The sequence below is a fragment of the Helianthus annuus genome, chromosome 10 (assembly GCF_002127325.2).
Source record: "Helianthus annuus cultivar XRQ/B chromosome 10, HanXRQr2.0-SUNRISE, whole genome shotgun sequence".
NCBI classification, from domain to species: domain Eukaryota; kingdom Viridiplantae; phylum Streptophyta; class Magnoliopsida; order Asterales; family Asteraceae; genus Helianthus; species Helianthus annuus.
This window is the reverse complement of record NC_035442.2, coordinates 108,670,522-108,682,580: the sequence shown is the minus strand read 5'-3', so window position 1 is coordinate 108,682,580 and position 12,059 is coordinate 108,670,522. Positions and strand designations below refer to the sequence as shown.

The window sequence follows — 12,059 nt, the reverse complement described above, 5'->3', positions numbered from 1 at the left end:
GCCTAACATTTAAAAAATGACAAATCTAAATATATACTTTTTGAAAGTAAAAAAATTATGCATCATCAATTTATCAAAAAGAAAATACTAACCTTCGGATGGTTGTGTTTGTGAAACAAGGTCAATTGGTAGTTCCTCCTGATCGAGCATATTTCTAAATCATCATAGTTAAGCTCGGCTTCCTTCTCGTCTTCCACCACCCAAAATTCGTTTTTATCAATGCCTTGGTAATCAACCGGGTCATATGGCCTTTTGCTCTCATTTAGCCTAACAAGTTTAAATGTAAAATCTTTTATTCAATATCAAAAACTAATAATAAGTAAAGTTTGTGCTTGTATCATACCTATTTTGTAGACGTAAGTTGTAATGCACATACACGAGATCACTTAGCCTTTGATGCTCCAAGCGGTTCCTTCTTTTGGTGCGAATTCTCTCAAAAATACTCCAATTCCTCTCACATCCAGAAAAGGATGCGGTTTGACTTAAAATTCTTATGGCAAATTTTTGCAACGCCGGTACATCTCCACCGAACGCTTTCCACCACTCATCTAATCATACAATTAACATGAAAATATAATTTTGTTATAATATATAAAACTAATATCGTAAGTAAACATTAAGTAGACTAACCGGGACACTCAAGCTCCACGGAATTCAAAGCAATAGATCGACCAAAAGTACCTACTTTATCCCGAAATTTTGCCAAGTGTGAAATAGTTATTTGCACACTATTATCTACACTCGTTAACTTCTCAATCATATCAAGCACCCCTACCCATGCCTTATCCTTTTCTTCACGATTATCTTTTTCATATTGAAATATCGGATTTAGCCAATAAGCTGCTGCATGAAGACTTTTGCGTAACATCTTATCCCAACGAGCATCAATGATATCAACATACCTCTTATAGTTACGTCTTTTCCTTTTAAACAACTCTTTGATTCCTTTCCTTATCCTAAGCATACCTTCATAAACGTAGCCTAATGAAGACTTTTCATCGGAATCACAGATACGCAAAAGTCTCAAGATAGGAGTCATCACCTGAACCGTTATAAAACAAATATTCCAAAACTTCGGATCTAAGATAGTGTCTTTCACATCATTAGCTTTAGTCACTTTCAACATCTTTTTGAAATCAAGAGAGGTTACTAAAGTTTGCAAATCATGCTTATGATCATGTAAACTCTTCAATGCAATGAATGATGTGCCAAATCAGATGGCCCCAGGACGGATAATTTCTGTCCAACCGGGTCTTTTTCTCAACCAATTTAGAGGCCACTTGTGGTTGTAGATGAAAACTGTAATTCGTGATGCAAGTTGTATCAAAGTAGACACATCTTCCATTTCTGAAACATCCTTCAAGATCAAATTTATACAGTGAGCCGCACAAGGAGACCAAGAAATCATTGGATATCTATCACATAATAATCTTCCCGCAGCTTTGTAATTGCAGCATTATCAGTGACCAAGTGAACAATATTCTTGGAACCAATAATCTCAACAATTTCACTAAACAAATTGCATAAACCTTCAACATTACTCTCAATATCAGAAGCATCAACAGATTTGATGAATGAAATCCCCGTTGGACAATAAACCAAAAAATTAATTAGAGCTCTTTGTCTAACGTCTCTCCATCCATCACTCATTATAGTGCAACCTCTTTCAGCCCATTGCTCTCTATAAGAATCAACTATAAGTTTCACAGATTGCTTAGCATCTTTCAACAAATTTACACGAACTTGATGGTAGGAAGGTCCTATATATCCATGCCCCATGGAAGCTACTTTACTCATTGCAATTGGAAAAAGGGGAGAATTTACGACATTCATAGGTATGCATGCATCATATAGCCACATGGCTACAACTAAATCTGTGTCATGAACTCTTTCCTTACTTTGCCATACCGATCTAATTGAAGGTTGAGTATGATCATTTATACCTCTTGAGAAATACGATTGTGTGTTGTCGGATGTTGAAGAAGCTTTCCTTTTACCATGACTTTTTGATTTTAGTGTGCTAGCCGTCTCAGTCTCTAAAACTGTATTTTTACCTTTTTGTGTACTCTCTTCAAACAAAGTTTTCATTTGACACCTTACATCCGTCGGAACCTTTAAACACGCAGCTACATTTCCTTTAACTCCACCAAGGTGTTGTTTCATTGGGTTAATGCCCCCCCCCCCCCGAAATGACTTGTTGCAAAATGTACAAATGCGCATCTTTTTACCATTTTCATCTTGAGCTTCGGTAACATATTTCCATGTGATATCCGTCTTTGAGCGAACATTTGAGTGGGCGGTCGACTCGGATTGGGGATTAATTTCATCTTCTTCTTGTGAATCCATACTCTACAGTCAATAATCAATAATCATAAACAAATCAAATCACTTGAAAATTCCATACTTTATATTTTATAATCATAACAAATCAATAATCATAACATATAGAAGCTGATTCGAACTAACAATACAACAAAGCTGATTCGAACAATCAATAATCATAACATATTTCTGCAACTGATTACTCAGATCAGAAGACTAACCGTACAACACAGCTGATTCGAACAATCAATAATCACAACACAGTACAACTATTGAACAATCGAAGTATAGAATCTGATTCGAACTAACAGTACAACACAGCTGAACTATCGAAGTATGTTATGATTATTCAAGTTTCTTAATGATTTATTAAACAAATCCATGGGGGGGGGGGAATCGAAGTATAGAAGCTGATTGAACAAAGGGTAATCAAAGGAATTGAAGATATGTGAATGTAAATCAAACCTAATAGAGTTGAAATCTTGAAAGTTGAAAGTTGAAATCTTGAATTGAAGATGAAGAAGATGCACTTGAAGTCTTGAACAGAGAAGAAGAAGAGAGCACAACGAACCGAACCAGGGACTGGGATGGAGGCGTGTTTTTTTGTTTGGAAAGATTAGGTTTTCAATTCTAATAAATGACATTATTAAAAAAATAACACAATCGGCCCGATTGACAGCGCAGACCGCCGGCCCGATCGGCGGCCCTGTCCGGTTTTTAAAACATTGAAAAATAGCATCTACTATATTTGGTTGTTGATATTTTTAAGTTCAGGTGGTTATTTGTAGTTAAAACATCTATGTCTTATCAAAATATCATTTAAAAATTATAAAGACTTTTTCTCAAACCATAAACATATCTATAAAAATAGGCTTACATTGTATAACCCTTTGATATTTTGAATCTTAATTTATTTATACTGTTAATAATAAACAAAAAAATTAACGCGCCACAATACCGAAGCCGGCTAACAATCCCACAAACTCCAGAATGTAACTGATGGCGCCAACCACTGGGCATGTTCTCATTTGATATTAAGAGTTTATAACTTATGGCTTTTATACACTGCATACCAACAACAGGTTTTTTTTTTTAAAAAAAAAGAAAATAATGATAAGGGTAGTCATCTCCCTCACTTGAAAAGAAACACATCAACTGGTATGATAAAATATACCCACTGGTTTGTTTGTTTGAATTCTCATATGCCCATTTCATGTTGTTCCACATTAATTATGATTGTTTTGCACATAACAACAAAAAAAGAAAATAAAAACAAACTCGACCGAATTATAAGAATGTACCAAACGTAAACAAAGAAGTAATTCATATCGATCTTCGTCCGGTTCCAGCGTCTTCGATCTCTGGCGAGTCTCCGGTAAACTCCGATGGCTTGCGGACGAGAATAGAGGTGTCCAAAACAGATTGCGGGTTCTCGTTTCGGGCTCCAGCGAGTCCCAAATCTCCGACGATGGATTTCAGAGATGATACAGGTTATGGAGGTGTGAGGGGCGTGTGTCACCGGAGCAGGAGAGTGGAGGTGTGGGTGTAGCATAACAGATGGGGATTGAGGAGTTGTTCGTCGCCGGAAGTGGCTCCAGTTGTCGGAGTTGGCAGTACCCAAACGAGAGAAAGGGATCGATAGAGTTGGGGGTGGTGTGCGGCTGTTATGGCTCTCACCAGGTGATGAAACAGTGGTTAACCAGGAGAGGTTAATTCACTGGTCTCGTCAAGTAGGGTTAATCCCTTCTTTCCGAGGATCGGTGGCTTGACCGTCAGCTGAGTTGTCTCCTGCACAAGGAAAACACATCGTGACTCGTAACAAGGAGGAAGGGGTGGGGGGTGCTCCTTGTTACCACTCTCCGGCGTGAGAATCAATAATTTTACTTGGGAAGCAAAGTGTGTGATAGTAGTAGTAATGAGAGAGTCGTAAAGAGATACCTCAAGCCTGGTTTGGGATGTGTATTTATAGCCGAGGAGTGAAGGAGGTGGTTGAGTTGACAGACTGACGACGCGCCGCCCTTATGCAGGTGTGTCAGGCTTGTCGGCTGTAGAGGTGAAGCCACGTCCTACTGCGGTGTCAGTCTGTTGCTTACGTATGGGCTGACAGGCAACAGTCATTGGTGCCACTTGCTCTGTGATGTCAGTCCTACTTGCCCCGTGAGTCGGATGCGGTGCCGCGCCGCATCGCTGCATGCGGTAACTTCTGTTGTTTCAGCGTTCTAACTCTGGCTAAGATTGCAGGATGCAGTGCCAGGCCGCATCGCCACTTGTGGTGACTGTTGTTGTTGTCCAGATTCCTTGTATTGATGAAAACGTTCATAGGATGCGGTGCGAGGCCGCATCGCTATACGTACACCCGTTTTCATACACAAGGTAAGGAGATATTCATAGGATGCGGTGCCAGGCCACATCGCTTATGCCTATCTTTAGTTTCCCATCCTTTGACAGATTGGATTCGACAGCTGTCTTCGGGCGTGCCCGCACGGACACAGATAAGTTCTTGCTGGTGGGGGGTTTTGATAAGGGTAATGGTCACTCGCGGTCGTGCTTGACGCGAGATCTGGGACCATACCCCTTCAAGTCCCCCCAGGATAGTGTTGTTCCCTTTTGCAAGTTGCATGTGGGAGGAGTACTGGACTATAGTGTCTAGAAGGTAGTTCGTAGTTTGGAGAAGATTCTAGGCCATGTAGATGGCTCCTGCTTCTAGAAAATCAAGCTGGGGATCTGGTAGAGTCATGCGACGTCTCTTCCGTACCGGTGAGCAATTTTCGTCTGATGCGAAATTCTCAGCCTTGGGTTTTGATCTGGTAGTATGGTCTACCTTTTTCTGATGTCATCAGGGTCCTGTTGGTGTGTCGAACCAACCTCTGAGATCGTGACTGAAGATTTCGGCAGGGTTTCGAACCAACCTTTGAGACGGTGACGGAAGATGTCCGTAACTGCAACTCTAGTTGTAACCTCTGCGGTAGCTGATGCAATGCTGTAAGTGCTTTGCTTAAGCTCTATGTTTAGCAACTGGACATGCAACGATGATCCCTACTTTGTGGGGTGTTCATGTTCTTCCAGTTAGCTCTCAAGTAACCACACGTCCTTTGCGGTTACCTCGTTCCTTTGCATTGTTGGCCATGTTTGGTCGAACAACGTGGGGTACTTGCGTCATTGTTGGCCGTGTTTGGTCGAACAATGTGAATCTGGATAATGGTCAAATAAACATGGTCATAGGCATGGTCATTGTTATGGGTCATTTTCTGAGTATACATATCCTGACTAATATCTGAGTATACATATCCTGACTAATATCCCGCTTTTAATTGTTCATTTGTGACCAGGATGCTGGACGAGGATATTGCTAACATCTTGGGCGATATCCTGAGGTTGAGCAAATTAAACACGTGTAGGTTAATGGTTGCAAGTTACTAACGGTCATCAGGACTTCTTCTCCTTAAGACTCGGGCGAATTCGTTGTGAGGAAGCCGTTGAACCCGAAAGACTTGGTCCTCAACGTTCGAGTGGGAATATTCGCTGGATCCCGGGAGTTTAGGATAGTTTGTTATTTTATCTTTACTATAAATAGATGGGGGCGGATCAGTTTAAGGCACATAATTTTTCACGAACACTCTCGTACACCTTCACTCTCTAGCTTACTGCAATCACTACACTTGTACCCAAATCATATTGTAACACTTAGTCGATCCGCACCACATCCTGCACTGTATCCTGAAGTTTGAAGTAATAACAAGAACAAGGCAGCTGCGATTGTTAGCTCCCGAGGTTTTGTGCCGGAGATCTAGATTGATCAAGGGCTTTCCTCGTACATCTCGTGTCACCCCTTTACTTTTTGCTCATTGTTTGATCATAGATACAGCTCGATATCCTGAGCCGTATCCTGAAACTGTCTTTTGCAAAGAACTTAATTAACACATTTTTGAACACATTCTTTTAGCACACTACCTCACAAAACTAATTTGATCACTTAATTACTTAGGTAATTTTTGACCAAAACAATTTGGCGCCCACCGTGGGGCAAGTGGTGCTCTCTTTACTAAAAATTTTTGTGAAATCGCTGATCGGCTTTCTGTTTTCAAAACTTTTTGCCACGTTGTTTACAATGGCCTCGAGATCAAACATGAGCTCCTCCACTGTGTCTGCTACAACTTCTGCTACTACTGGTCCGGTGCTTCCACCACCTCCTCCAAGGATGCAATCTTCTTCGCAACCTCAGGACATTATCCCTACTCGGAATGTTCAGGGATCTGCTCCGATTTTGGCTTCTAATGATGAAATTCTAACCTTATTTGGGAGTGTGCAGGAACAAATGAGGCAGCAACATGAAACAAACCAGATGCTGTTGAGGGAGATACAACTCCTGAAGTCCGGCTCGAGCAGATCTGCTGAGGATATCGTCACTCCACTACAGCCCAGAACTTTGAACTTTAGTTCAGCTGTGTATACTGAGGATAATAGGGGGAATATTGTGCCCAGCCATCCTCAGAATCATACTCCTGAAATACCCTCCTCGGTTAGGATGTCAACCGTGAGGAGCTCAGGATATGCTTCAGGATATGGGCAGAATCCTCCGACTGGTAACGTATCTAATAATAATAATGCTATTGCCACTAACAGTGTTGGATCTTTGCAGGATACAGCTGTAACATTAGAATTATCCAGGGAGCTTCAGAAGCTAAAGGATATGATATCCAGTGTACCTGGGGTGGTGCAACCAATTCCTGAAGTATCCCAGGATAGCCACACGATATCTCGGTTCGTACGTCCTATATGTGATGCTGAAATCCCAAAAAGATTTCAGACTCCAAACATGAAGCTTTACGATGGAACCACGGATCCTGAAGAGCATATTGCCCAATATAGGGAAAGGATGGAGATCAACCCTATCCCTCCGGATCTCAAGGAAGCTTGCCTGTGCAAGGGTTTCGGTTCTACTCTGACAGGATCAGCCTTAAAATGGCTGTTAAATGTTCCTCCGCATTCGATTACATCATTTGCCCACTTAGTGAATTTATTTAACAGTCAATTTTCTTGCAGTCAGAGTTTTGAAAAACTAACCAATGATCTTTACAGGATAACTCAAGAGCCTCAGGAATCCTTGAGGGATTACGTGAACAAATTCAGTCGAGAATCCTTGGATATCCCACATCTTGATGTTGCAACAGCTGTGCAAGCTTTCAAGATGGGGTTGCAAAAGGACTCTCAGTTTTATCAGGATCTTGTAATGAATCCCTGCAGGAATCTCGACGAGGCTCGTAACAGGGCTCTAAGATATATTCGATTGGAGGACGACAAGAAAATGCAAGAAAGGATGAATGCATCCTCAACATACGAGTCGACTAACAGGAAGTCAGAATCCTCGTACAAGCCATACCGCTCCAAACCAAATGGCAGAAATGATAACAAGAGAGTGAACGCTGTCGAAGACGAGGATCCTGAAGAATATCCTGAATTATCCGAATATTGTTTTTCTGTTAATATACCTGAACTAATGTATGCTATGCAGGGTTTGGGAGATAAAGCCAGGTGGCCCCAGAAGAATCAATAAAAAGCTGATTGGAAAGATAAATCCAAATGGTGTGCATTCCATGAGGATTTCGGACATATCACGGAGGATTGCATTGCCTTGAGGAAGGAAATAAGCTATCTTCTGAGCAAGGGGTATTTAAAAGATCTCTTGGGAAGAAAGAAGAATAAAGGTCAGGATACTGAGAAGGATCCTGAACGAGCAGCCTCACCTCCCGCGGATGCCAAGATAATCAACTTTATTTCGGGAGGATCCGACATTTGTGGGACTTCGTATTCGGCGGCGAAAAGACATGCAAAAGAAGCTAAGGCTGAGAGGGGAGACAAACCTATTAGGATGACTACCCTCACAACTGACAAAATGATCACGTTTGATGCTGATGACAGGGATACTGTCCAGGATCCTCATCATGATGCTCTGGTAATAACGTTATATGTGGCTAACCATTTTGTACGCAGGATACTAGTTGATAATGGCAGTTCCGTCAATATAATCCAACTGGAGACTATGAAGAGAATGAATGTGTCTCCGATGGATATTACTTCGAAGTCTACTGTGCTCGTTGGTTTCAGTGGAGAAGCTAGGAACACGGTGGGAGAGATAAAGCTGCCGGTATATGTTGAAGGAGTCAACTCGATACAACGTTTCTGTGTGATGGATTCTCTATCTGCTATAACATCATACTGGGAAGACCGTGGATTCATGATATGAAGGTCGTACCATCAACATATCACCAATGCATCAAGATCCCTACCCCTTGGGGAGTTGTCAAAGTCGATAGTGATCAGCAAGAGGCGAAAGAATGTTACTCATCCTCGATGAAATCCTCAACCAAACCAAGTGCAGCATAGCAATTAAAGATGCGGGCCCAGGATATCGTGGAGAATCCGGAGCAGGATGTGAAGAAAGTTATCCTGGATCAGGATAATCCTGATATCTCGGTGCTCGTAGGGACCAATATCCCTCAGGATATTGAAGAGCAATTAACTAACTTTCTGAAATGCAGGATGTCAACATTCGCATGGAAGCATGAGGATATGACAGGTATATCCAAAGACATTATTACTCACAAGCTTGGAATTGACAGGTCATTCAAGCCTATACAACAAAAGAGAAGGAAATTCGCCCCTAAGCGGAATGCAATTATCCAAGAGGAAGTTGAAAGATTATTGAAGTCCAGGATGATCAGAGAAGTCAAATTCCCTAGATGGCTAGCAAATGTGGTAGTGGTTGAAAAGGAGAATGGGAAATGGAGAGTCTGTGTAGACTACACAGACCTGAACAAAGCTTGTCCAAAAGACCCATTCCCTCTGCCTCATATAGACTCGATGGTGGATGCCACTGCCGGTCATGAAATGTTGACCTTCATGGATGCATCCTCAGGATTCCAGTAGATTCAAATGGAACCTTTAGACCAGGAGGATACTGCTTTCATGACACCAACAGGTATTTACTGTTATACTGCTATGCCTTTCGGTTTGAAAAATGCAGGTGCAACGTACCAGAGATTGGTGAACATGATGTTTAAAGACAAACTGGGGGACACCATGGAGGTGTACATTGATGATATGGTGGTCAAATCCAAGAAGGCTGAGGATCATCTCCAGGATATTAAAGGAGCATTCGATATCCTGGACCAGTATAATATGAAACTTAATCCTGCAAAGTGCCATTTTGGAGTGGGGGCAGGAAAGTTTTTAGGATACATGGTGACAAAAAGAGGGATAGAGGCAAGCCCGGAGCAGATAAAAGCTATCTTGGACATAAAGTCACCCTCGAATATGAAGGATGTTCAGCGGTTAACAGGACGAGTGGTAGCCTTGAATAGATTTATTTCAAGATCCTCGGAAAAATGTAGAGAATTCTATGATATCCTGAAAAAGAATAAGAAATTTGAATGGGGTGAGAAGCATGAAGCAGCCCTGCAGGATTTGAAGCAGTATCTCTCAAGCGCGCCTCTATTGATGAAGCCTAAGGATGGTGAACCATTATCCCTATATCTTGCAGTATCAGGGAATGTAGTAAGTGCAGTACTCGTAAAGGATCACGAAGGTCAGCAGTATCCTGTTTATTATGTTAGCAAAAGTTTGTTAAATGCTGAAACTAGATATTCTCACCTAGAAAAGTTAATACTGGCTCTAGTAATGGCATCAACAAAGCTTAGACATTATTTTGAAACACATAGGATTCTTGTTAAAACTAATTATCCTGTTAAGAATGTGCTTAGGAAACCGGAGATGTCGGGTAGAATGGCTAAGTGGTCGGTAAAATTAAGTGCCTATGATTTAATATATGAACCTAGAAATGCAATAAAGTCTCAGGCTCTAGCAGACTTTGTGGCTGATTTCAGTAGTGATATTCAGAATGAAGTAGACCTAGAAGTGCAACAATTAGGAGAAAACTTAGAATCCTGGACATTATATACTGATGGTGCATCTAATGTAAGGGGTGTAGGTTTAGGTATACTACTAAAATCACCACAGGGGGACATAATACCCCAGGCTGTTAGATGTGAATTCCCTGCTACTAATAATGAGGCAGAATATGAAGCTTTAATTGCAGGATTAGAATTGGCTAAGAATATGAATATCAAGAATTTGCAAGTATATGTTGATTCCTTGTTAATTACTAATCATTTTAATGGATCCTATGCAGTCAAGGGTGAGAAACTAATCGAATACCTCGATATTCTTAAAAAATTAGCAGGATATTTCGATATTTTTACACTTGAACAGGTACCAAGAGAGGATAACGCCGAAGCAGACGCATTGGCAAACTTGGGATCATCAATCAGGATACCAGAAGGGACCCCAATACCGATATTACATATCCTGTATCCTGCAACCAATCCTCAGGATAAAGAAGTAGCAGGTATTCAGGATCCTGGAGCGGTGTATCCTGAAGAGGATCCTAAATCCTGGACGGCCCCAATCATGAGATATCTCAAGGAAGGACATATCCCCGGAGATGAAAATCCTAAGGCGTTTAGGATGAAGGTATCACGATTCACTATTATAAACAATATTTTATACAAGAAATCTCTTGCAGGACCATACTTGAGATGCTTGGAGGATCCCGAAGCCAAAGAAGTACTTCAGGATATACATGAAGGGGATTGTGGTAACCATACTGGGGGCAGGTCATTATTCTCAAAAGTGTTGAGGACAGGATATTATTGGCCAACAATGAGAAAAGATGCCGCAGATTATGCTCGAAGATGTGATGCGTGTCAGAGACACAGTAACATTTTGCATCAGCCTGCTGAGCCATTATATCCTATTGTTTCCCCTTGGCCATTATGAAGTGGGGTATGGATATAGTAGGAAAGTAACCAAAGGCCCCGGGAGGAAAAGTCTTTATGCTAGCAATGACGGATTATTTCTCTAAGTGGGTTGAAGCTGAAGCATTTGTCCAAGTTAGAGACCAAGAAGTAGTATCCTTCATAAAGAGGAATATCCTGACCAGGTTTGGGGTACCAGCTGAAATCATCTGTGATAATGGGTCCCAGATTATAAGCAAGAGAACCACTGACTTCTGCAAGAGTTGGGGGATCAAAATGATAACATCTACTCCAGTACATCCTCAAGCGAATGGACAGGCAGAATCCTCAAACAAGATAATTGTTAACAATTTGAAGAAAAGACTTGGAGCCAAGAAGGGAAGATGGGCAGAAGAATTACCGTTTGTCTTATGGGCTGACAGGACAACTGTGAAGAATGCTACTGGGCAAACCCCATTTTCTTTGGTATTTGGGGCAGAAGGAGTGATCCCGACAGAAATGGTGATACCGACAGCTAGATCAAGCCTACGGGATCCTGAATCAAATCCTGAAATCTTATGTCAAGAACTGGATACTATTGATGAGACAAGAGATGCAGCAAAGCTAAGGATGGCGGCATATCAACAGAGGATATCCAGAGCATATAACAAGAATATAAGGACTAGAAGGTTCCAAGTCGGAGATTGGGTGTTAAGGAAAGCTTTTCAGAATACTACGAATCCTGCTGATGGAAAGTTGGCTCCAAAGTGGGAAGGACCCTATGAGATTGAATCGGAATCCGGAAAAGGTGCATACCAGCTTAAGAATATGGAGGGGGATATACTACCAAGATCCTGGAATGCTATACATCTCAAAGCCTACTTCAAGTGAGTTTAGAATTTAATTTCTAACTCAAGATGGTATGAATTCTGTCTCTTTTAAATA

General features: G+C 41.2%; 2 protein-coding genes across 2 annotated transcripts; both read right to left on the bottom strand.

The window, feature by feature from the left end:
• Positions 1 to 262: 262 nt before the first annotated feature.
• LOC118482674 lies at positions 263 to 1,126 on the bottom strand. The gene is made up of 3 exons (XM_035978265.1): positions 631 to 1,126; positions 459 to 548; positions 263 to 267 (listed from the first exon to the last, which is right to left on the bottom strand). Exons 1-3 carry the CDS (start codon positions 1,124 to 1,126, stop codon positions 263 to 265), a joined length of 591 nt encoding a protein of 196 aa, XP_035834158.1.
• Positions 1,127 to 1,404: 278 nt separating this feature from the next.
• Positions 1,405 to 2,346, bottom strand: LOC118482673. The gene has a single exon (XM_035978264.1). The coding sequence runs from the start codon at positions 2,344 to 2,346 to the stop codon at positions 1,405 to 1,407; it is 942 nt and encodes a 313-aa protein (XP_035834157.1).
• Positions 2,347 to 12,059: the final 9,713 nt, after the last annotated feature.

Bases quoted from the DNA above. Each gene is read 5' to 3' on its own strand.
- LOC118482674 (XM_035978265.1), bottom strand. From the start codon at position 1,126: ATGTTGAAAGTGACTAAAGCTAATGATGTGAAAGACACTATCTTAGAT. The intron at 549-630 runs GTTAGTCTACTT...TTGTATGATTAG, and splicing joins CGTGGAGCTTGAGTGTCCCG to ATGAGTGGTGGAAAGCGTTC.
- LOC118482673 (XM_035978264.1), bottom strand. From the start codon at position 2,346: ATGGATTCACAAGAAGAAGATGAAATTAATCCCCAATCCGAGTCGACC.